Raw genomic sequence first — 21969 nt, forward strand, 5'->3', positions numbered from 1 at the left:
CCAAAGCAGCCCCGCCCCGCGGCCCCTCACATCCGCGTCCGGAGGCGCAGATGGGCGGAGCCAGGTGGGGCCGAGTACCGGGGGTTGCGGCGGGAGCGGGCCTGGGGCCGGCCGGGCGGGCTCTCCGCGGTTCTGTTAGTCACGAGAGGAAACTGCCTTCTCTTCCGGCAGCTCGGCCCGTCGTGCCGCGGATCTCCCCTCGCCCTCCCGCGGGCCGCGGCCTGCCATGACCAGCATCGGGGATCTCCCCGAGGACGTGCTGGTGGAGCTGCTGTCGCTGCTGCCCGCCCGGGAGCTGCTCCGCACCTGCCGGCTGGTGTGCTCGCAGTGGCGCTACGTGGTGGACCTGAACACCCTGTGGAAGCGCAAGTGCCAGCGCGACGGGTTTTATCGTCAGAGCTACGACAGGAGCATCTCTGACTGGAAGATCTTCTATATGCTCTGCCACATGAAGAAAAACTTACTCAAAAACCCTCGTGCTGAAGGTTGGTTTCGTTATTTATAATAAAGGACTAAGAGTTTCCGAGCAGTCTGAATGAGTCATGCCTCAACTACTGCTTGTGCTGTGGGACTGTCCAGCTATTGCGTGTAGCTCTGCTACGTCAGATTTATAGCTCAGTTCCTGCAATACTTTGTGGTTTTAGCCAGAAAAATCTGGAGTCATAAGGCCCCAGTACAGCAGGCAGTGACAATTAATTTGCACTGCAAGTACAATGTGGTAGTGAAACGATCAGGGATTGGGATTAAACATTTGGGCAGCTGGAGAACTTTTGTTACCAAAGACTTGACTAATATAACTCCACTAATCCTACTTTATTGCTGCTGCTGATTTTCTGATGAGATCAGAAATCTGCTACCTGCTGTCCTAGATGCTGACAGCCACACAAAGGTAATGGCAGCATAATGACAGGAGTCACTTACAGCTGTAGGAAAAATACAGTGGATCTGAAAACATCAGGTAGCTTCCTAGCATTCTCCTACTGCTGATTCTAACAAAAGCTGAGATCCTGCTGGTAGCTGAAATGAGGTGCTAACCCTCACCTTGGACACCTGTGTTTTTAGAGAACTTCCAGCACTGGACACTTGATGCCAATGAAGGAGATAAGTGGAAAATTGAGGATCTGCCTGGAGCTCATGGAAGTCATATGTCAGACCCCAGAGTACACAAATACTTTGTCACTTCATATGGGTAAGGACTGGATTCCAATAATCTGGAACTGGGAAATCTGCTTCCTCCCACCTGTCTGAAAAGGCACCATGGTTAGAAGGCTGGTGGCAGGTCCTGAACCTTAGATCACCTGAGGGAGAAGGAAGGAGCTTCATTAACCCTTTATGCCAGTTAATCTAAAGAGATGGGTACTGCTGAGAGAATTGATCACAGCAGGTGCTAAATTTCTCTGCCTACCAGGAACTTCCTGTAATTTTTATAGTTAGGATAATCCACATGGGATCCCTGCTTCTCCTCTCCCAAAGGTGGTAGAGAAAGGTTGATTGAGAAACTCAGTCAGCTGTACTTACATGACAAGGTGAAAGCTCTGTAACCTTCAGGAGTGGTGGGTGTGTCACACAAACAACTTGTAAAAAAAGCTGTCACCAAAGGAGGATCAACAGCTTTTACAAGCACTAGGCACTGGTTTCCTGTTACTAATACATCAATACAGAGACCCCTCTTAATCCAGTTTGTAGGTAACTATTCTTTTTATCTTGGGGTGAAGCTAATTCAGTTCATTTTCTTGTCAGGTTCTGGCTATGGATAAGGCAGGGTTTAGCCAGGTCAGCTTTGTGGGCCTTCAGGATCTGGGTGGATATTAAAGCTGTCAGGGAAAGGACAGCAAGAGAGAAGTGTTCTGTAGAACTGTGAGTATTCCCATGTCTGTTTCAGGCCATGCCTCAAGTCTCAACTCATTACCCTGGATAAAGAAGGCTATTGGAATCAGCTGATGGATGAGATACGGCCTGAAATTACAGTCAAGGACTGGTGAGTGGAAACACTGAAAATTAGAATTTCTAGCATTGGTCTAGAGGTAAGCTAGGCTTCTGGAGCTTTTCATGCCATAAAATCAGTTCTTTATTCTTTGGGCATTATTGAGTGAAGAAGAAGCTGAATCTAAACTTACTCAATGGACTACACGGTGGCAAGCCTGTGAAGGGTGGGATAGCTGTAAGTTCCACAACTTCTCTATAGCTATGGGGATGACACTCCTTTACTCCTTTTCCTCTGCAGACAGGGATCCCCTTGGAGACTGCTTTTGAAAAATAAAGACCACTGAATGCTGTGTATACAGCCCTGCTCCTTGATTCCTCCTGCCTCTCCAGGTACGCTGCCAGGTTTGACTGCGGGTGCCGCTACGAGCTCACCGTGAGGCTGCTCTCCAGAGACTGGATCTGCCTGGAGGAATTCCATCCTGAGCCAGTGGTCATTGAGCAGTGGAGTGATGCCAAGTGGAGAGAGGTGAGCAGCAGCCAGGGAGGCAGGAGCTTTACAGCAGTGTTGTGACACTGGTGTGTTGCAAGTGTTACTTGGCCAAAAGTGCCAGGGGACTTTCTCTGCTCTTCAGCCTCCTCTGCTCTATAGAGAAAGTGAGCCAGTCCTTGCTGTTGATGATGCTGAAGAAGCAGTAGTGTCCTGAATGAGACAGATACTATTTTTAGGTGCCCAGAATTTTCTGTAGAGTATCCTGTGGGGCTTCTGTGATTTTTAATGCCGTCTTTTTAATTGTTTCTTGGTTTTATGTAAGATTCTGTCTAAATAATTAAATAACGAGCAGATTTCAGGGCTTTTTTTCATCAAAAAAACTGTTTTAAAACTACTGTATGGATAGCCAAGTATTGCAGACTTAACTTTTCTTAAACTGTTACAGGTGTTTAACTGGTTTGATTTGCATTCTGCAAATTAGATGTTTGCAGACTTAACTTTTCTTAAACTGTTACAGGTGTTTACCTGGTTTGATTTGCTGTACATTCTGCATTAGATGTTACTTATGCATGCACTTAAAATCAAGCTTAATGTTAGCTTAACACAGATAGGGTTTTGGGGAGAAGGCTGAGTGAGAAAGGCTTCTTTCCTCCCCCTGCCACCCCTTCCTCCCCCAAAAAACAGGGTATTGGTGCACTTTCAATGAAAGCTATTTAGGCTCAGGAAGAGCACATTCTAAGACTCACACACTGTAGTTTTCTGAGCTTCTAGGTGAACACTGATTTATTTAGGAGGACTTATTAAAATTAAGAGGAATTCTCTTTTCTGTGCAGATTTCTCACACCTTCCAGAATTACCCAGCAGGAGTTCGTTACATCTGGTTCCAGCACGGAGGCCAGGACACGCAGTACTGGGCAGGCTGGTACGGGGTCCGTGTGACAAACAGCAGCATCACCATTGGGCCCCCAAGCTCACTGTGAGGCACTGGCAAGGCTTTGCTTTTACCTCAGGACTGGAACCAAGTGGCCTCAGGTGCACTGTTTGCCTGTTCTGTCTGGGTGTGTGCTAGCTTTGTCTTGCAGCTCTTTTTCACAGTAGAATTTCGGCAGGCCCAGCCCTTTAAAGGGTGTTCTGTCTTCATCTTCCATTCTCTTCTATCATGGATGCTACTCCAGTTACTGCTGCCCTTCCAGAGAAAAACTGGGACAATTAAATATGAGATCTATCTTTTCTAGTTAATACATTATTATGCTAACACACACAGTCTTAAAGACACTTTCATGTTTATGGAACATAGGAAAGATAAGGCTAAAATGCTTAATTTCAGATTATAAATGGTATCTACAAGGACTCTGCCACAGCTTGTCTTGTATGGTATTTTCTTTCCTGTTTCAGTGTTAAGATTTATGATCTGCATCAGACCTTTCATAGCATCAGGAAACTGTTACTCCTTGTTCCTAAGTGCTGTGTCACTGGTAGTGAATTCCTTACCCTTTCTCTAAGTGTGTATGATCAAAATGTTTGAATAAACAGGTAGAGACAGAGGAGGTAAGAAATCCCTTCAAGCAGCTGCCTAACAACACAAGTGCCTTTTGATTGTGCTGGGCTTTTCTCACCTCACTTTTGGTTTATACTGAGCAGTGTAACCCAATATAAAATGTTAAAGCAGTGCCCAGAGTTGATCTATAATGTTCCTACACTTGTTACTTGGAGGAAGCAGGAGGTGCTGGACAGGCCAGTGTACCAAATTCTCAGACAAACAAGCTCAGCTTCTTTGAACTGTGTCTCCCACCCTTATATACCCAGAACTAATGTTAAGGCCATGTTCCATCTCCTCTGACAGGTGTAGGATTATTAGTGCTTTCCTTGCTTATTCTCAGTTAGGAATAGGATACTTGGCAGGTGTCCTTGCTGGACAGACAAATTCCACATTGCTAATGCCACCTCTGAGTGAAAGGGGAGAGACCAAGGTTGTACAGCCTTTCACAGGAACTGACAGAGTCCACATACAGGCCAGAAAAGAAAATAAAAATACTTCTTTGCTGAAGAAGGGAGCCTGGTTTTGACAGAACTCAGCCCAGTTCAACTGGGGTAAAACTTGGTATTTATTGAAGACTGCTTGGGATGGTCACAGTGGACAGACACTACATAAGGCCTCACTCCCCCTTAGCACAAGTGTTGCTCTCGTGGATTGTGTGACAGCTCCTGGCTGTCTGTCACTGCCTGTGTGCAATGGAGCTGCCCTTTCCAGGTGAGAACTGGACTGGTAATAAAGCACTGACTCCCCAGGGATGCACTGTATCAACACCTGTGCTCTCACACGAGTCAGGATGGGAACAGGCTCTGGCTCCCCATTCCAAGTCAGTTCTTTTATACAGTGGTAAGAGCACTTGAAATAAAGAGGCAGCAGCTGCTCTACATTCACCCAGAAGGCCAGCTGAAGAGATGGTTATCAAGATACAGTTTGTGACAGATCTTACTCCACTGGAAGATCAGATGAAGCTTGAAGGCAAGGAAGATTTGAAATCAGGTGCCTTTGTGAGCTCGCTCTTCTACGTAGAGCTGCATCTGGAGAGAGAAACAAGCAACAGTCCTGTTGGTATACAGGTAGGTGAATGGAAAAAAAAAAGCCTCCAACAGGCTGAATAGGAAGTGCTTACACCTTCCCCCATAACCAGGTTCCCTATTTTACTATGAGGAGTCTTGCCCTGCTTTGATTACTGGCACAGACATCTGCAGGACTAACCCACAGCTCAGCAGCATGTTTTAAAGCTGTTACACCACAGAAAACTGCAGAGCTGATGTCAGAGCATTGACAGTTCAGAACCACAGCAGGTTCAGCACCTCTTGGGCAGAATGCCCTGCTCACCTTTAGGATGTCAGATGTCATGGTTTTCAGGGGAATGAGCCGGGGGTCGTGCATGTGCACGTCTTGCTCATCAGCGAGGATCCAAGGGAAATCCTGGGGGCAGGAACACAAGGAGGTGTTACTGGCAGAACCCAGCAGTGCTGTGAAGTGAGCTCCTCCTCAGCCCTTGTTTTGTGTAAAGTTGAGAGAGAGACAGAGTGGCTGAGGGAAGGAACAGGTAATTCAAACCTTCCCCAACAACAAAAGTTAACGCTTGTCCCTGACGCTCAGCATAACTGTCTTCAGTTACAGCATCCAACTGAGAGGTGAACCCACTGCACTCACTGCAAAGGTGACATCTCACTTCTTTAAAAGATGCACTCTCTGCTGTCCTGAGTTACCATGCCCAGTTCATTACACCAAGATTTAACTGCAACTCCAGAATGCTTAGGGCATGGTTTCCATCCTGGCCTGCAAGAATAAAGGTGGGTCTGCTACACCACAAGTTTCCATTACTAAACAGTGCAGAACAGACTTTGATTTTGAATCAATTTTATACTTTGCTAGCTTTACTTGTTGTGCCTTAGGACACCTAAAATAACTTGACTCAGGAAAAAAGTTTCCCTGTATCTAAGCAAGAATTCTTTAAAAATAATCTTCCTTTAGAAAGTGTTCTGCACACAGTTTCCTGTAAGATGCAATGTATTTGTGCCCCCAAACCTACTCATTACTTTAATCTTAGTCTTTCTTGCTTTTTATACAAAAGTGGATGGTGGGTGAGGGCTGCTTTTTTGCTCGATTAAATTCAAGGACCTATTCTACATGCCTGAGTATTTCTAAATGTCTGAGCAAGCACTGGACAGGAAGTATTGTTACAATCTATTTCAAGACTTGAAGTTGTGTTGTTACAATCTATTTCAAGACTTGAAGTTGTGTTGTTACAATCTATTTCAAGACTTGAAGTTGTGTTGTTACAATCTATTTCAAGACTTGAAGTTGTGTTGTTACAATCTATTTCAAGACTTGAAGTTGTGTTGTTACAATCTATTTCAATTGAAGTTGTGTTGTTACAATCTATTTCAAGACTTGAAGTTGTGTTGTTACAATCTATTTCAATTGAAGTTGTGTTGTTACAATCTATTTCAATTGAAGTTGTGTTGTTACAATCTATTTCAATTGAAGTTGTGTTGTTACAATCTATTTCAATTGAAGTTGTGTTGTTACAATCTCTTTCAATTGAAGTTGTCTGCAGTGGTGGCCGTGTGTGGCAAATGTGCTGTCAGCTCACCAGCATTTACAATTTCACCACGTTTCAAGTACAGTTATGATGTTTCTCATGTGACACCAATCTCCATGTTCAAAATATCTCTCAGCCTTAACCTTAAAGATGCTCTGCAGCTTCTCACACACAGTCAAGTGCCCAAGGATATCACTCACCTTTATCACCTGGATCTTTTCCATGTTGCGTGTGGCAGCCTCCCGTGTGTGAACCAGAACTGTGAAGGTGCAACCTAAGAGAAGTGTCAGGTTCCAGCTCAGGGCAAAGCTCCCAGAGGATCAGCCAAGCCAAGCAAGGCCAGGCATGAGGCTGTTTGGATCCAGGTGACATTTACCTGGGGGGTTGTTGTCCAGCACAGCATCACACACGCTGATTTTCAGGATGAAGGCACGCAGTAACTGCTCCACGTGGGACAGCAGGGACTCAGAACTGTGGAGGAGACAGCACTTGTTACTGGCAAAGGCCTGAAGTTGCTCCCAGAATGTATCCCAGGGCTGGGTGTTGGATGCCAGGGGCAAACAGGAGTGGAAACCTCACCTAATGGAAAGAAGAGGTGGCTGGGTGATCTCAAAGACAAATCTCTCCACGGGGTGGTGCTCTTTATCCAGAATTACAACCACAACTTTCTCCACATCGTTCTGCAGGAACCAAGACAGAAAAATCCCTTCCTTCATATGAGCTGCCCACAGTGTGCTTCACATTCTTTGATGCAGTGGAGTACACTCAGTTGTTGGGGTTCACAGCACAAGCCCTTATCCAAAACCTGACTTCAGATTATTCTTAGCAATCAGAAGAAAAATGTTTTTGCAAAGCCATTTCTTGCTGGGAGTTAAGCTGCCAGCTTGTGGCTAAGGCTGAAGGAGATGAAGTGTGCTAAACTGTATGTTCCTCCAGATCCTGTTTTGGAACAAAGGAGGAAAGGCACAGCCATCTCCCTGCATCACTCTGGGGTGGACACTGATGAAGTTAAGATCCATTCAGAGCCTTGTCCAAACAGAGCAGCTTTGTACAACCCCAATTTAGAACAGACCTAATTCCATTTTCTACATGTGCATTAAAATTGTCTGTAAAGAGCAAGGCATACAAAACCTGCCAGCAGCCTCCTGAAATGTTTCATTGGTCACACTCTTCTCTCAAAAAACCTGGAATCCAGGCCTACCTTTGCTTCCTGGTTCTCAGCAAAGCATTCAAACTGTTCTGCCACAACAGGTGCTTAAACTCTGGTAGGATGATGTAACTGGAAATATACAGACATGTGTCCTTGTGTGCTATATGAGACAGGCAAGGCAGGGTCTTAACTGCCAGGAAAGCTTATGATGTTTTTAGTTTTGTTAGGAACTTTTATCAGCTAGTATATTGTGTATGGTAATTTTTTTAAACAAATGTTGCAGTTAAGATGATATTTATGTTCTCTTACTTTCTATTGAATCCACTTGCAGTACTTGTACCAGGTCCCCAGTCTGAGCTCACCTTCTCCAGCAGAGGCTTCACACAGTGCAGCGTGTCCTGGATGTACTGGTTCAGCTCTGGGTGGCAGGACATCTGCAGCAAACACAGGAAGAGTCAGAGCTGTGTTGGACATGAGCCAGGACAAGGCTAAAAGGGAAGATTTAAACAGAAGCACCAGTGTTTACAAGACATTCAAGTCATGCTTCAAATAGTGCTGGGAAATGCTGAGTTGCCCACTCAAATCAGCAATTGTTCAGGGCAGGGTTAACCAGCTGAGGCAGATCACTGCACCCATGCACTTGTTGTGGATCTGGAATGTACACCCAGAACAGCACATTGGGAATAGCATATTCCAACCATCCCTACTTCCTAGTAAACATCATTCCTGTTACCCCACTGCACAGAGCTGGGGCAGCCTTCTACTGCTGTTACCCATGACCTGCTTGTCCCATGAGCACTTTTTGTATCCTCTCTATGACAGGAACTAAGCTCTCCTCAAAAATAAGTCTGTACATTAAACAATCACTTTGCAGAGTGTAACTTTTTTCTGGTGAGTGTTGATTGATCCTTGCTATTTTGCTTGTCCATGTGGCTGTCAGCTCCCAGGAAAATCTCCTACCTGGACAGGTACATTGTATTTTTTCCTCTTCTGAAAGATCCCAATAGGGTAAACTTCTCTGACATACAAGATGAGGTGAACAGCCACTTCCAGGAATTCTGAAAGAACATCTGCAACAACTGAAAAACACAAGTAAAGGATGCTGGAATAGGGTGTGGGAAAGTAGAGAAATACCAGACACTTGGGGGCCCTTTTTTTACAGGTTATTTTTTTTTCTGCATAAATTTCACCTGCCTCCTCTTAGCTGCAGAAAATTTAGGGACAGAGCAACCCTCCAACACTCCCCCAAGCTCAGTACCCAAGAGGAGTGTCACAGGGACCCCAGTTGTACACTTGGTACAACACATTACCTTGCCCAAAGTTAAGGTCCTGCCGTGTGAGAGTGGTCATCTTCCCCAGACCCTGGAAGTAAGCACAAAAGGAATGGTTATCCTCTGGCTCCTGTATTATTGGATATAATATATACATATTATATAGAATATATATACTAGATGAATATAATATTATTATATTCATCTAGTCACATCATGGAGCTGTACACCAGAAGACCCTGTGAGCCCACAGGGAGAGGTGTGAGCACCCCCATAAACCCAGCAGGTCCTCAGGGATTAGCAGCAGTGCACAAACCAGTGCCACACCTCAGGATGAGAGATTATTCATCATTTCATTCCTGGGGTTTTCAGTCTCTCTCCCTTTCTGGGATACAGCAAAGTTCCCATATACAAGTATACAAATACTTTTTAGTAACACAAGAAACACTGGTTTTTTTAAAGCTTCATAGTACTTGCCTTTTCTAAGCCCTGTCTCTTACTATAACACAAGAACTTCTTGGGGTTTTGGGTTTATTCTATTATTTGGGTTTATTCTATTCAAGTATACAAATACTTTTTAATAACACCAGAAACACTGGTTTTTTAAAGCTTCATAGTACTTGCCTTTTCTAAGCCCTATCTCTTCCTATAACAACTTCTCGGGGTTTTGGATTTATTCTATTATTTGGGTTTATTCTATTTTATTATTTCACTTCCATGAACCATTGCTTGTCCAAGCTTGGAGCTGCATCTTCCACTGACACACCATCACACAGATTCTCATCTGCTGCCACTGCCAGCACCTTCTGAGTTTCTCTCTGCAGCCCCAAGGAACCCAAACCCTGCAGAGCTGCATAATGAAGTCAACTTTGTGACACAGTTTATGGAATTCCTCAGGTTGGAAGGCACCTGTAAGGATCATGGAGTTCAACTCCCTGCTCCTCACAGGACCACCAAAAACTAAACTATGTGACTTAGAGCATCATTCAGCTGCTCCTTGAACTCTGACAGGCTTGGGCTGAGACTACATCCCTGGGGAGCCTGAATTTGTGAGCAAGGAAGGGCAGCACATGATTGTGACAAACTGACTTTGATGTGCCAACAATCAAACAGCAGATGCTGGACTTCAGCTTCCCAACAGCTTTCCCTGCATAGCAGACTCCATGCCTTACACAATTCAGATCACATTGTGTACATAATTATCTATTAGAAACTTTATTTTGTTTAATTATTTTACCTCTGCAAGCCAACAAATTGTAACCACTAACAGCAGCACCATTCATGAACTGTAGAGGTCTTTAAATGCCTCTAGAGCACTCTGGCTCCACCAGTAACTCAGTTGTTCTACAAAGACTTTTGACAAACCACAGATGTTCCAATGAGCTCTACAGACACTGATTTTCAAGCTGTTTCAGCTGCAACAAAACATGTTTTTCAGACCTATGAAGAATTAATTCAACCTGCACAAAACAGGGAGCTACTTTCACCCCCAGTTTTTAAAACAGAGTTATACCCCTATATACAAGGACTTGCTGGAATATTAGTGATCTGCTACACTAAATAAAATTAAGATAGTTAAACATTTTTCCAGCACCCCAGCCACAGTGGCTCTCAAATTAGTACAAAGATCTGCAGAGATCTAGTACAAAGATCTACAATAAACAATCTGGTTTTAGAGGTTTAGGTTCACATCCTCACTTAAACTTCATTCCTTCTTAAAGAGAGGCCCAAGCAACCCAAGGGATCCACCCTTCCACACAGTCACAAAGTAGAAACTTGGCACTACATGCTCCAGGACTGTGCAGGCTGGGAGATCAAAGGAATCACAGAACAGTTAGGGTTAGAAGGGACCTTAAACTCATCTAATTACAACACCCTGTGTGAAAAATGTGTATTTTATTATTGGCTTTTCGCAAATATTAAGATGAATATTATATGTGTTATGTTAGAAAGTTATGTTATGTTAATTTCTTAAATATAGCGTTAGGTTATAGCATATAATTTCTTAAATACAGTGTTAAATATAGTTTTGGGTTATAACATAATGTTAAAATAGAAACTATGCTATCTAAGTTACTTTTTTTAAAGAAAGGAATGAGCACTCTCACCAAGGTAGCAGCCGCAGGACACCTGAATCTTTCAGAGAAAGAGAATTTATTGCTCTCTTATCAGAAGAAACAAACTTCTTCCTGCCTTGCTCAGTCCTGAAGACACTGTCAGGATTCAGAGGAAGAAGCTGACACTGCCCAGACAGAATCCTGTGTTTGGATGGAATTTATGCATCATGTGTGAGGTGTATGAATATGCAACAGGCTGTTGCTTTTAAGGGTTAATCCTCTGTTAACGTGGGTCCTTTTTCGTGATATTTTGAAAAGTACCTGGATTGTCCATAACACTTTGTTCTTATTGTCTCGTATTGTCCTATATCCTAATTGTCCAAATTTTGATTACTCTAATTATATTACTATTTTTCTAACAATTTTATTCCTATTAAACTTTCAAAATTTTAAAACCAAGTGATTGGCGTTTTTCACACCCTGCCAGAGCCAGGGCCACCCCCTCCACTATCCCAAGCTGGTACCAACTCCATCCAACCTTGGACATTCCGGGTACGGGGCATATCATGTTATAACCCAGCGCCCTCCCCGTGCCTATCACGGCAGCTCTGCACCAGCCCGGAGCAGCCCGCACAGGCCGCTCCAGCAGCCCGGACGTGCCGTGCCCACTCCGGGGCTCCCGTTACCGGCGATCCCTCACCCGGGCTCCCGTTACCGCCGCTCCCGTGCCCGGGCTCCCCTCACCGCCGCTCCCGTGCCCGGGCTCCCGTCACCGCCGCTCCCGTGCCCGGGCTCCCGTCACCGCCGCTCCCGTGCCCGGGCTCCCGTCACCGCCGCTCCCGTGCCCGGGCTCCCGTTACCACCGATCCCTCACCCACTCCTCGTCTCAACCACGCGAGCAGAAGGGAGAGCGGATGGGGACAGAGCCCTCGAGCGTCCCGGTCGCACCCACCGCACGGCACCGCTTCTCCTCAGCCTGGGAACCGAGCCTGGCAACCGCCCGCTTGCCGGTGCTCCCTAGCGGAACGGGGCTCCTCGCACGGCTCCGCTGCCGCCCAGCGCCCCGCCTCAGCACGGCCACCTGCCCCCGTGTCCGCCCGGTGCTGCTCCCCGCCCCGCTGTGCCCCTCCCGGTGTTCCCTCTCGCCCCGGCGCTCCCCGCTCCGTACCGGGCCCGCCGCCCCTCACACCGCCCAGCGCGGGAAGCGACGGCAGCGCCTGCGGATGACGCCATGGCGGGGGCGGCAGCGCCCCCCGGCGGGCGGGAGGAGCGGGCGCGGGCCGGTCCCGCTGCCCCGCGGGGTTCCGGCACGGCCGCGGCTCCCCCGGCACGGCGGGGCCGGGGCTCGGTGCTGAGAGCGGGGCACGCTCAGCCTCCAGCGGCTCTCCCTCCCCGGGACCTTAACGCGGGGGAAGCCCTCGGGAGAGCGGAGCCCGCCGCACCGCGCAGGTGAGCGGGGCTCACCCGCTCCCCGCCTCCCCGGGCTGCCACGCCTTTGTCTCCGGTCTTTGTCCCGTCCGTGCCCGGGGCAGGGAGCGCTGCTGCCACCTGCACCCTGCGCTCTCGCACCCAGCTCCTCCGCAGCACGCTGCCCTGGCATGGCCCCGCACTCCTCCTGTGACCCCCGCACGCCCAGAGCCCCTCCGCCCCTCCCAGCCCCACCTCCTCCGGCACCATGCACCCCAGTCCCGCGGGATTCCCCAAGTCCCCGATTCCTCTCCACATTCCCCCACTGCCTTCCCCCTGTCTCCTCCTCCTCTTCCTCCTCCTCCTCCTCCTCTCCTTTCGGGTTTGAACACCCCCTGCCCCCCGCAGACCTGCCTCCCCTCCGCCGCTCGCACAGCTCTGCCCTGCCCTGCCCTGCCCGCCAGGCTCGCCGGAACGGCACCTTCGGACAGGTAAGCAGCGCTGCCCGCGCCGTGCTCACCGCCCCGGTGGATGCTCCGCCGAGCTGATTCCCCTCTGCTGTCGCGGAGACTGGGCAGGAGTGGGGAGCACCTTCCCACTTTCCGTGCGCCCCGGAGCAGACAAAGGCACGGACTGACGGGGGTGCCCGGTCCCGCCGCGGAGCTCCGGTTACGGCGGCATCGCTCCGCGGTGCGGGCGGGCAGGGAGCTCGGACAGCGCCGGTGCCGGGGCGCGGTGCCTTCGGCCGGACCTATTGTCAGCCGTGCTGGGGAGCGGGCTCAGGACTCTGCCGCACGGGTCGCCTCCGTGCCCGGTGCCTCGCAGGGATGCGCGGTTCGGGCTCTGGGACTCACGTCCCACCGCCCCGCTGTGGGTCACTCCTGCCAGATTCCTCCCCACACCGCTCTGGGAAGCAAAGTCGCCCCGGACAGAGGCACCGTCCCTCTCTTAGGGCTTGAGCCCCTCGCACACCCCAGGGGAACGTCCCGGCTCCGAGGCAGCGATGCCGAGGGGAGACGGGAGCTTTTCTCACCGAGTCATTGTGTTTACAGAGCCGTGCGCTGCCCCTGCGTACCCGCGGCTTGCTGTCTGTTCTTCCTCTGTTGATAAAAGTGAGGTCTCGTTTCTGAATTAAATCAACTTGGCATCAGTTAATGGCTTATTGCAACTAGTAATTAATCACACAGAATTTAAGTGGCGCTTATCCGATTCACACCTGAAGTTTTCTGTCTGCTGGAGGATTTAATGGAAGTGGTTTTGTATTCCCATGTCCTCTCACTTAAAGAAGGAGGCATTAATTCTATATATATGGTTCAAAGTGAGAGTGTCATGCAAGGAAGAATGTTGAAAGCACAGCCTAAACTGTTTTGCCAGTCGAGACACATCCCTGTCTCCCTCCCAGCAAAGATCAGGGCAAATCTGCCCCATTCTTCCCCGTAACACTGGCGAGTACTTTCCAGCTGGGTGAGCAATGACCTCTCCTATTGATTGGGTCCCATTTGTCACCTGGCACTGGGCATGAAACTGCAGAGTCTTCTCTGCCATGCTGACAGCAAGCAACTGTATCTTGGGTGTGAATCTCAGGCTCGTTGCTGTTTTCGTCTCTTTATTGGGTAGAGCAGACTCTGTTTGATGGCAAGTCGCCTGTGATGGCTGTGAAGTCCCAGAGGGAAGCAGAGCAGAGGGTTCTGCATATTCATTCATGGGCCCCTCTTGCCCTTCAAGGCAGTGGCTTGCTGGGCTGACCTGTCCCTGGCAGATGTTGTGTGGGGAAGCTCTCAGGGCAGGAGAAAGAGTGGCTCAGCTGTGCCTGGGGGCGTTTATTGACTCGAAGGTGTCCAGTGTCGACCAAAACCGGGGTGCTGGAGCTCAGCAGGGACTCAGGCAGCTCACAAGCCTGGGCTGCAGCAGAGGGAGCTCCCTGGGCTGTGCTGTGTGAACAGATGACTTCTGTCCTCATCAGGAGAGCAGAGCACAGGCTGTCAGTGGAGCTGATGGGTGAGGGGAATCCCAACTAATGTTGAGTAAATCGAGTTTCAAGCGGTCACTGGATACAAACTGCCCCAGGGAGAGGCTTTGTGAAGGCACAGGGGTAGCAGCAACTACTGCTTAATGCCTTGGAAACCTGAATCCTTATGTCCTGTCTCTCCTGCCACTGATGCAATTGGTATGTTACTGAATTTGGCCCTTTCTATTCTGGAGGGCTGTCTGGGGATAGCAAAAGTGAGAGAAAACAGCTCAGCTAAAGGAACCAGGTGTTTCAAAGGGCAAAGTGGAAGGGGTGTTCAGGTAGCCTGAATATCTGCAGAGAGGAAATGTCTTGCATCACAGTCAGAAGGGACAAAGAAACTTTGGAGTCCAGTAAGTATGAAAGGCAAGATAGGGAGGAATGGTGATGATGGAAGCAGGAAACCTAAAAAGCAGGGCAGCTCTGAAAAGGAACACAAAAGGACTGAAGATCTGTGAGCAGGGAGTGTTCTGTCATCCCAAGGATGTCTGGGACAACTGCAAAAACAACTGAAATGCTTTACAAATCTAGTGTGCAGGAAAGGTTGGAAAGAATAAAAATGTTAGTACTTTTGTTCTGGAAGTGAAATGAGAAGGGTAAATATTACCTGCCTGCTTTGGGAGACCCCACAAAGCTGGGATTGAGCTTTTAGAAATGGGAAAGTCTCTTGGCAGATTGTTTGTGAACCTTCCCAGCATTTGCCTCCAGAAACAGAAAAACAGATGGAAAGAGACCCAGCAGGGAAGTCAAATCTCATTTATCTGCACAATGCCATCCTCATGGCTCCAGCCAGCTCTCTGCATGTCAGCCACCATAGAGCCCACCCCATCCATTCTGCTCCAGGCCTTCTCAAGCCCATCCATCACCCCATGGCTCCTTATTTACAGGGAGCCTGGCACACAGAGCTGGGTTTATTGTCTGCCATCCCTGCCACACAGGCACATACACACAACACCCATGCAGATGCCCATACATTTTGTGTATTGCTGCAGATTGGGGTTGTCTGGAGTCCAGGAAATCTTTACACATGTCTGCCAAAGTCTGAGCTTATCAGAGCCAAAAACAAATCTAGCCCAGCACACGTGCTTGGGTCCAGCTTGGTTCAGTCCTTGAGCATAATAAATGCATCAAAGATCTTGACAATCTCTCAGTTCAAGGGTTTTGTTCCTCTTGGCTGTGACATGAAGAAATGTGAAAAGTTAAAGCTAGGACTGTCAGATATCATGTTTTAAGCAAGACACGTGAATGGATGAGGATGATCTAATGTTCCTGTTTTGTCAAATCCAAACCAAATACACCAGGAACATTTTCAGAGTCTCTTTCAGAGCCAAGGTGACACAACTGTATTTATAGCAGAAAAACATGAGAGAATTTCCATGTACCTGCTCAGTCCATGGCTGCCTTGCAGGATTGCAAGCAGAGAGCAGAAAAATAGCAATTTTATTAGTGAGTCCAGAGAAGACTTCCCACAGGGAAAATTATCCAAGATGCAACCTCCCACCCCCCTCAATTTCACTTAGGGGGTTGTAAACATCCACTGATGCCTTAACCCAAAATGGATCAGAAATTGTGGCTGGAAAACAGCACTGCAACTCCCTTCCCAGCCCTGAGTCCATACTGTGGGCAGCTCTTTGCTGTACTTGTGTTCATGTGAGAGGCAGATTTGCTGCATCAGGGGCCTTGTAATCCTGAGGGTCTGTAAGGCAGTGCAGGAAGAGGGTGGAGCAATAAGGTTGTAGGTCTGGTGCTGTGAAGAGCCACAGGGGCAGCTTAACATGGCAAATACTCCCTCTATTTCTCTTACTAATGTATGAACCCTAAGAAAATGATGAATTCTGGGCTTTGTTGTAACAAGTGTGTTTCTTTAAAGCAATTTAAAGGCATTTTAAGTGGAAAGGCAACTCCTTACAAGGTCAGACTTTCTGGCTGGTGTGTGTCTTGGGCAGAATTTCATCCTTTGCAGGCTGCATCAGCAGCCCAGGGCTAGCATGGGATTCTTTTGTGGACTGTGGTCCTGCTAGAAAAGAGGGTGAAGTTTATTTTGGTGCTCAGCCATTGAGGAACTTGTGTAGCATTTACATTCTCTGAAATAATCCCTTTGCCCAGGATTTTTGTCCTGGGAAGCTGAGAAGCCTCAAAGGAAAACAATTCTTATCTCATTTGCTTCTCCTGTGTTGTGCTAACATGTGGATTGTGGTTGGAGATTGTTCACCCACAGGTGATTGTTTCATTGCATTCTGCTGTGAGTTGTTTTGACTCTTTGGCCAATCAGGGCCAAGCTGTGTGGGGACTCTGGAAAGAGTCATGAGTTTTCATTATTATCTTTTTAGCCTTCTGTAAGTATCCTTTCTGTATTCTTTAGTGTAGTATAGTATACTAAAGAATATAGATACTGTATTCTTTAATATAATATAGTATCATAAAACAAATATTGGCCTTCTGAGAACATGGAGTCAGATTCATCATTCCTGCCTTCGTCTGGACATTCCCAGCAAATACAAAAAACCTGAGCACTGAGAGCTAGGGATGCTGTTGTGTTATCTACCTGTCTTTTGTAAGTGTGAATTCTATGGGGTAAGAAAAATGAAGGAGGTGTGGAATTTTCTGGAATTAAAGGTAGATCAGGACATGGAAACAAGTGGTTAGGAGAAGGCTGGGACTGCTTTGCCTCTAGCACAGCAGTGTTGCATTAACCCAAAACTTGTCCATGCACTGGTTTGGTTTAGCAAACAGCTCAGATCTCCCCTGACAGCAGTGTAGCAGTGTAGGCTGTCAGGTAATGCAGGTAATCCACATTATTAATGCAAGATCCCCAGTGACAGCAAGGCGGTGACGTTAACCTGCCAGTGCAGAGATGAGGCAATCTGTGCTCCTACCTGCATTTTCACCCTGGTTTGTGCCAACAAGACAGCTGGGCTGCTTAAATAAACACCCCCTGTGCTTTGAAGCAGACCTTCTGTTTAACTGCCCTGCAGCATTTAGCTGCCTCCCAGCTCCCACTGAAAATCAGAATGTGTCTGGCAGATTCCCCATCAAAGGGACACGTCTGCGAGAGTGAGATTGGAGACACCCTTGCATTCTCTTTGCACTTGTTCTCTCCTCTTGGTATTTTGCCTACAGATGAAAAGGTAAGATGCTCTTTATAGCTCTTTGAGTTGTTCTGAGTGATGTCTTAATCCATCTGGTTCTTAAAGAGAAAATCCTAGGAAAAAAAAGCAAAGACCCCATGGTCTGGGGAAAAAGCAAATGACCCCATGCAGAGCTGTGTGTTGATATTTGTTCCAGTAGTTTGGAAGAAGATCTTAAATTTTTTTAATAGACTTAGCTGTCAGTTTGGTTTTTCCTTTGTTCCAGGTAGCTGCCAATAAAATAGCATTTCTAGTGTTATGCCTTTGCAAGTGAGCTTCCCAGTGCCTCCTAAATCAGTCCTCAAGGAACAGTTTATTGTCTTTTATGGCCAGTAGAAATACCTGCTTTTTGAAAACTGTATGAAAAGAAGGCCCCTGTGCTGCCTGCCTCTTTCCAGGGAATGGCTGAACAGAAAATGTGTTCCCAGGCTATGAGCAGCAACAGAAAGGAATCCTGGAAAGGCAGGATTGGCTGGTGAGTGCATGAGCAGGGCTTTTACAATTAACAAGATGAAGGCATCTCTCTCTTAACTCCAGGATGCTGGGCTGCTGTGATGGCAAAGTTTTCACTGGCTCAAAGTTCTCCATATCTGTCTCTCAGGCTGAAAGAAAAAGGGCAAAGGAAGACCCCAAGCCACTCCTAGTGTATCTTCTGTCAACTCCACAGAAACTGGAGTCAGAATTGGCTGAAAGGCTGTTACCTGCTGCCCTTCACAGGCTGCAATGGCTGCTGTCATGGTTTGATACTGGCCAAACACCAGGCACCCATGAGAGTTGTTTGCTCACCCTCTTATGCTATAGTTGGGCAGAGGAGAAGGAAAAAAATTAACAAATTTAATTGAGATTGAGATAAGGGCTGGGAGGAAAATACTCTAAGGGCAAAACAGGTTCAAATTTAAAAGTATAAGGTAAATTTATTATTCACAGAGTCAGAAGAGGATAATGTGAAGTAAAAGAAGCCTTTAAAACACCTTTTCCCCTCCCCAGCTCTTCCCTCTTTGCCCCAACAGTGCAGGGAGACAGGGCAGGGGGGTTTGGGTCAGTTTATCACTCAAGGTCTTGTTCTGTTCACTCAGGGAAAGGAATCTCCTCTGCTCTGCCATGGCTTCCCTACCTCAGGCAACAGCCATCCCATAACTGCTGTGGTGTGGGTCACTCATCCACAGGGTGCAGTCCCCTAAGGCCAGGCTGCTCTGGTTTGGGAGCAGGACCCTCTCTCTGTTCAGGTCTCCTGCTGGATCCCAGTTTTCTCTGCCATCCACCCACTCCACCGTGAGCACTTTTCCCACAGGCTGTGAGTGGATCCCTGCATGCCCCATGGACTTCATGCATCACAAGGGCACAGTTTGTTTTAGCAGGGTCCTCACCACAGCTTGCAGAGGAATCTCTGCTCCGATGCTTGGAGCACCTGTCAGGAAAATTAATCCACAAACACCAGAGGTTTATGTCCAGGAAGGAGACAGAGGAGTCCTTTTTTGGCTTTATTCCAATAAAGGCAGAGGCCATGGGGCATTCCCCTGGGGTCTCTCCAATTTCTGGAGGACACAGCCTCCTTTTTATCCCAATTTCCCAGCCACATTTCCCTTCTCTCTTTCCCCATTGGCTGAGGTACTTGAGAGGTTCAGACTTCCCAGAATGCCTGATACCAAAGAATCCCCTCTAATGTATAACCTTCCCTTTTCATTTTTAATTCTTACTGAATTTAGGAGTTTTTCTTCCCCATTGTTTCTTTCATCTTTCAATGTCTAATTTCCTTTATCAGCAAACCTAAAATTTATTTGTAAAAGCAAATCTCTTTTTCCATTCATCAATCAGTGGAATCCTTCCCGTTGTTTCTTTTATCTCCCAGTGCAGGTTTTATCTACCAGCAGACCCACAAAGACAAATCCACTGTTCCTCTCACACCTCCTTCCCTTCCCTTTGGCTCTGTCGGACATGGTGGAAGTTTCTAGCAAGAATCCAGGAAGTTTCTACTTTCTTACCCCTGTGGCCCCCTCCCCACTACCAAAAACCAGGCTGTGCCAAATCAACACACTGGCCAAGCAGAAAATCACCTGGAGGAGGGAGTATGAGCCCCTGTGATTAAGCAGCAAAGGGGTTCTCCTGGTGAACAGATGGAAATCAGGTGCAGCCAAGTGCTGAGGTGCAGGGAAGACTGAGATGGGGTTGAGTGAAAAGCTGTGGCTGTAACTCTGACAGTGTTTCTCAAGCATTAGCACAGGCCTGGTTTTGTGGCAGTCAGTATCCCAGGGAACTCTGTTTTTAAGCATGTCTTCATGCTGCCCAGAGAGAGAGGGACAGTCTGCAAAAGCTGCACTAGGAATGCTGCAAACTCCTTCCCCCATTTTGTGGGAAAGGACAGGGGAAAATGACTGAATAACTTAATTAGAGAATGTTCTGACTTGTACAGAGCACGAAGCCACAACGTCCCAAAGCCATGTCTTGTAACACAAACAAAAGGATGGAAGAAGACCCTCAAAAATATAACTGTGAAGCAGAATGAATGAGAACAGTCTGCAGCCACTGTGCTGGTGGACTCAATGAAACTTGGTCTCAATGTTCTTGGGACTTAAATTACCCTCCCAGTGACAGCCTTGCCTGGTGACCTGTGTGGGACAAGCTCAGGAAACCTCAGCCTGCCTCTGCCCCTTGGTCCTTGAGACCAGCATCCCCTGCTCTGCTGACAGCCTTTTTATTTCCCTGCTATGCCATGGGGTATCAGCACAAAATCTCCAGCGTTCTTTCTTTCTTTGCCCAATTTCCACCACCCTGAAGCAGTATGCAAGCACGTGTGGAAGTCTCTTGTCTTGAGCTGCTCAGGGCTGTTACTGGTCCTGTGTGGCCACCATCTGCCTCCAGTTCTGTTCATTTTGACATCTTCATTGCAAGAAAACCAGCTGTGAGGAGGGGCCGGTGCCCCTAGCCCAGGATGCCAGCCTGGCAGCTGGTGTTGTGCCAGGCTTGAGAGCTGTGGGCAGGAGCCAGCCCCCCCAGCCCCTCAGATGGTGGGCTGTGAATAGGAGGGTAGGGGGGCTAGTGGGGAATCAAAGGGAAGTGTCCTGCTGATTGATGACCTCATTTGCACATGAAACTGGGACCTCTCAGCCCTGCAGGCCCTGCACATGTGTCTCAGCTGCTGTAACCAGGGCTGGGAGAAGAGGAGATAAGCAAAGAGGGAATAACTTGCTTCCACCTCAGGACACCATAATGGTTTTTATCTAAGTGTCTTAGGACTGAATCTTGATGGCCTTTACAGTTCCTAAGTGTTGGTTGGTTGCTTTTTTTTTTCCCTTTTTTTAATTGCAGGTGAGACAGAGCACCCATGATTATGGAAACTTCTTCCACCTTCTCTTCTTTCCTTTTCCTGTGCGTGCTGGTTCTTTCAGACATCAGCCTTGCAATCTCCCTGAACCCTGGCACAAAGCTCAAAAATGCCCCAGACAACAACCACCACCTTCAAAATCAAGAGATGTGGCTGCAGCAGCCCAGAACTGGGCGCCATCACAGGCAAGGCTTGGCCAAGAAGGAGAGGATCCACTCCATGCCTTCCAGAGGGCAGCTGGCTGGGGAAGAGACCCTCAAGATGGGCAGTGGAGCTTCAGCAGTGGAAGAGCTGGTGGCAGAGGGACAGCCAGCAGCCCTGAAACAGAATAAGGACGTGTTCCTGGGGTTTGAATCGTATCCTGAGAGGGAAAACCAGTCCCCAGGCTCTGAGAAAGGAAAGAAGCAGAACCGAGAGCATCGTCGGCACAGCCGCAGGGACAGGCTCAAACATCACCAAGGTATTGGAGCTCCAAGGGCAGCTGGGGCTGTTGTGGCACTGGGAATGAGCATCTCTTGGGGGAGGGCAAGAAGAGGCAGCTGTGGGGGAGCCACATGTGCGTGTGGAGGGTGGGGAGTGTGTGCCTGCTCTGGGGAGAAATGTGCCAAACAAAAGAGGCACAAGAAAAAAGGGGAACTGCAGAAGCAAAATTTGAGTGCTGGCTGCAATTTTGTGAAAATGACCTAGTTTGTGTCACAGGGGGAGCTCTGAGAGACCCTAAGACTTGAGGGGCTGTTTTAGGGTGGTCTGTTTTGTTGTTTTTATTTTCCTTTTTAGCAAATGGCCCAATTTAGGAACAAGTATGTCTGAGCCATGCTCAATCTGTCCGCTGACTTCAAAAAATAATGAGAATTAGAAAAAACAACCCCTCTTATTTTGCTTTGAAGACCAGTTTCTTCTCACCAGAGTTTGTACTCTTCTATATTTATGCTGAACAACAACAAAACAAATTCAGATTTTGCATATGTGAAATTGCAGTGATAACTTTAAAATGTTGCTTGATTTTGACTGGGACTGCTTTCCTTTGCAGGTCAAGTTGTGGGTGGGTGTTTCTGTGGTATGAGCTGTGTGTAAACCTTGAGTTCTGTTAAAGAGAGGCAATTTGTGTCAATCTACACTATGTGA

The 21969-nt window shown here is 47.7% G+C and overlaps 3 protein-coding genes across 7 annotated transcripts in view; 2 read left to right on the forward strand and 1 right to left on the reverse strand.

Annotated features, from left to right (window-relative positions):
- On the forward strand, positions 1–8532 carry LOC129129660 (F-box only protein 44-like). Of its 2 annotated transcripts, XR_013185135.1 has the most exons (7): positions 1–64; positions 172–485; positions 1063–1189; positions 1883–1978; positions 2317–2452; positions 3250–3448; positions 7983–8532. XR_013185135.1 is itself a non-coding variant. In XM_054647629.2 (6 exons), the coding sequence occupies exons 1-6, from the start codon at positions 51–53 to the stop codon at positions 3394–3396; spliced, it is 834 nt and encodes a 277-aa protein (XP_054503604.2). In that variant the 5' UTR covers positions 1–50; the 3' UTR covers positions 3397–3766. The 2 variants fall into 2 exon arrangements, 1 of the variants encoding a protein (XP_054503604.2); XM_054647629.2 differs by lacking the exon at positions 7983–8532 and having other exon boundaries at positions 3250–3766.
- MAD2L2 (mitotic arrest deficient 2 like 2) lies at positions 4504–13050 on the reverse strand. 4 transcript variants are annotated; one of them, XM_077190382.1, is made up of 9 exons: positions 12907–13050; positions 8962–9013; positions 8612–8730; positions 8014–8085; positions 7081–7181; positions 6878–6972; positions 6702–6775; positions 5286–5378; positions 4504–4984 (listed from the first exon to the last, which is right to left on the reverse strand). In XM_077190382.1, exons 2-9 carry the CDS (start codon positions 8999–9001, stop codon positions 4943–4945), a joined length of 636 nt encoding a protein of 211 aa, XP_077046497.1. In that variant the 5' UTR covers positions 9002–9013; positions 12907–13050; the 3' UTR covers positions 4504–4942. The 4 variants fall into 4 exon arrangements, with proteins under 4 accessions (XP_077046497.1, XP_054503606.1, XP_077046499.1 ...); XM_054647631.2 differs by lacking the exon at positions 12907–13050 and adding an exon at positions 12148–12285; XM_077190384.1 differs by lacking the exon at positions 12907–13050 and adding an exon at positions 11932–12087.
- DRAXIN (dorsal inhibitory axon guidance protein) overlaps positions 12692–21969 on the forward strand; it is a 15773-nt gene continuing 6495 nt past the window's right edge. The window contains exons 1-2 of the mRNA XM_054647876.2: positions 12692–12877; positions 20829–21304. Coding sequence (XP_054503851.2) covers positions 20845–21304 — 460 coding nt within the window. The 5' untranslated portion in view covers positions 12692–12877; positions 20829–20844. The remainder of the gene's footprint in view (positions 12878–20828; positions 21305–21969) is intronic.

The sequence above is a fragment of the Agelaius phoeniceus genome, chromosome 24 (assembly GCF_051311805.1).
Source record: "Agelaius phoeniceus isolate bAgePho1 chromosome 24, bAgePho1.hap1, whole genome shotgun sequence".
Lineage (NCBI taxonomy): Eukaryota > Metazoa > Chordata > Aves > Passeriformes > Icteridae > Agelaius > Agelaius phoeniceus.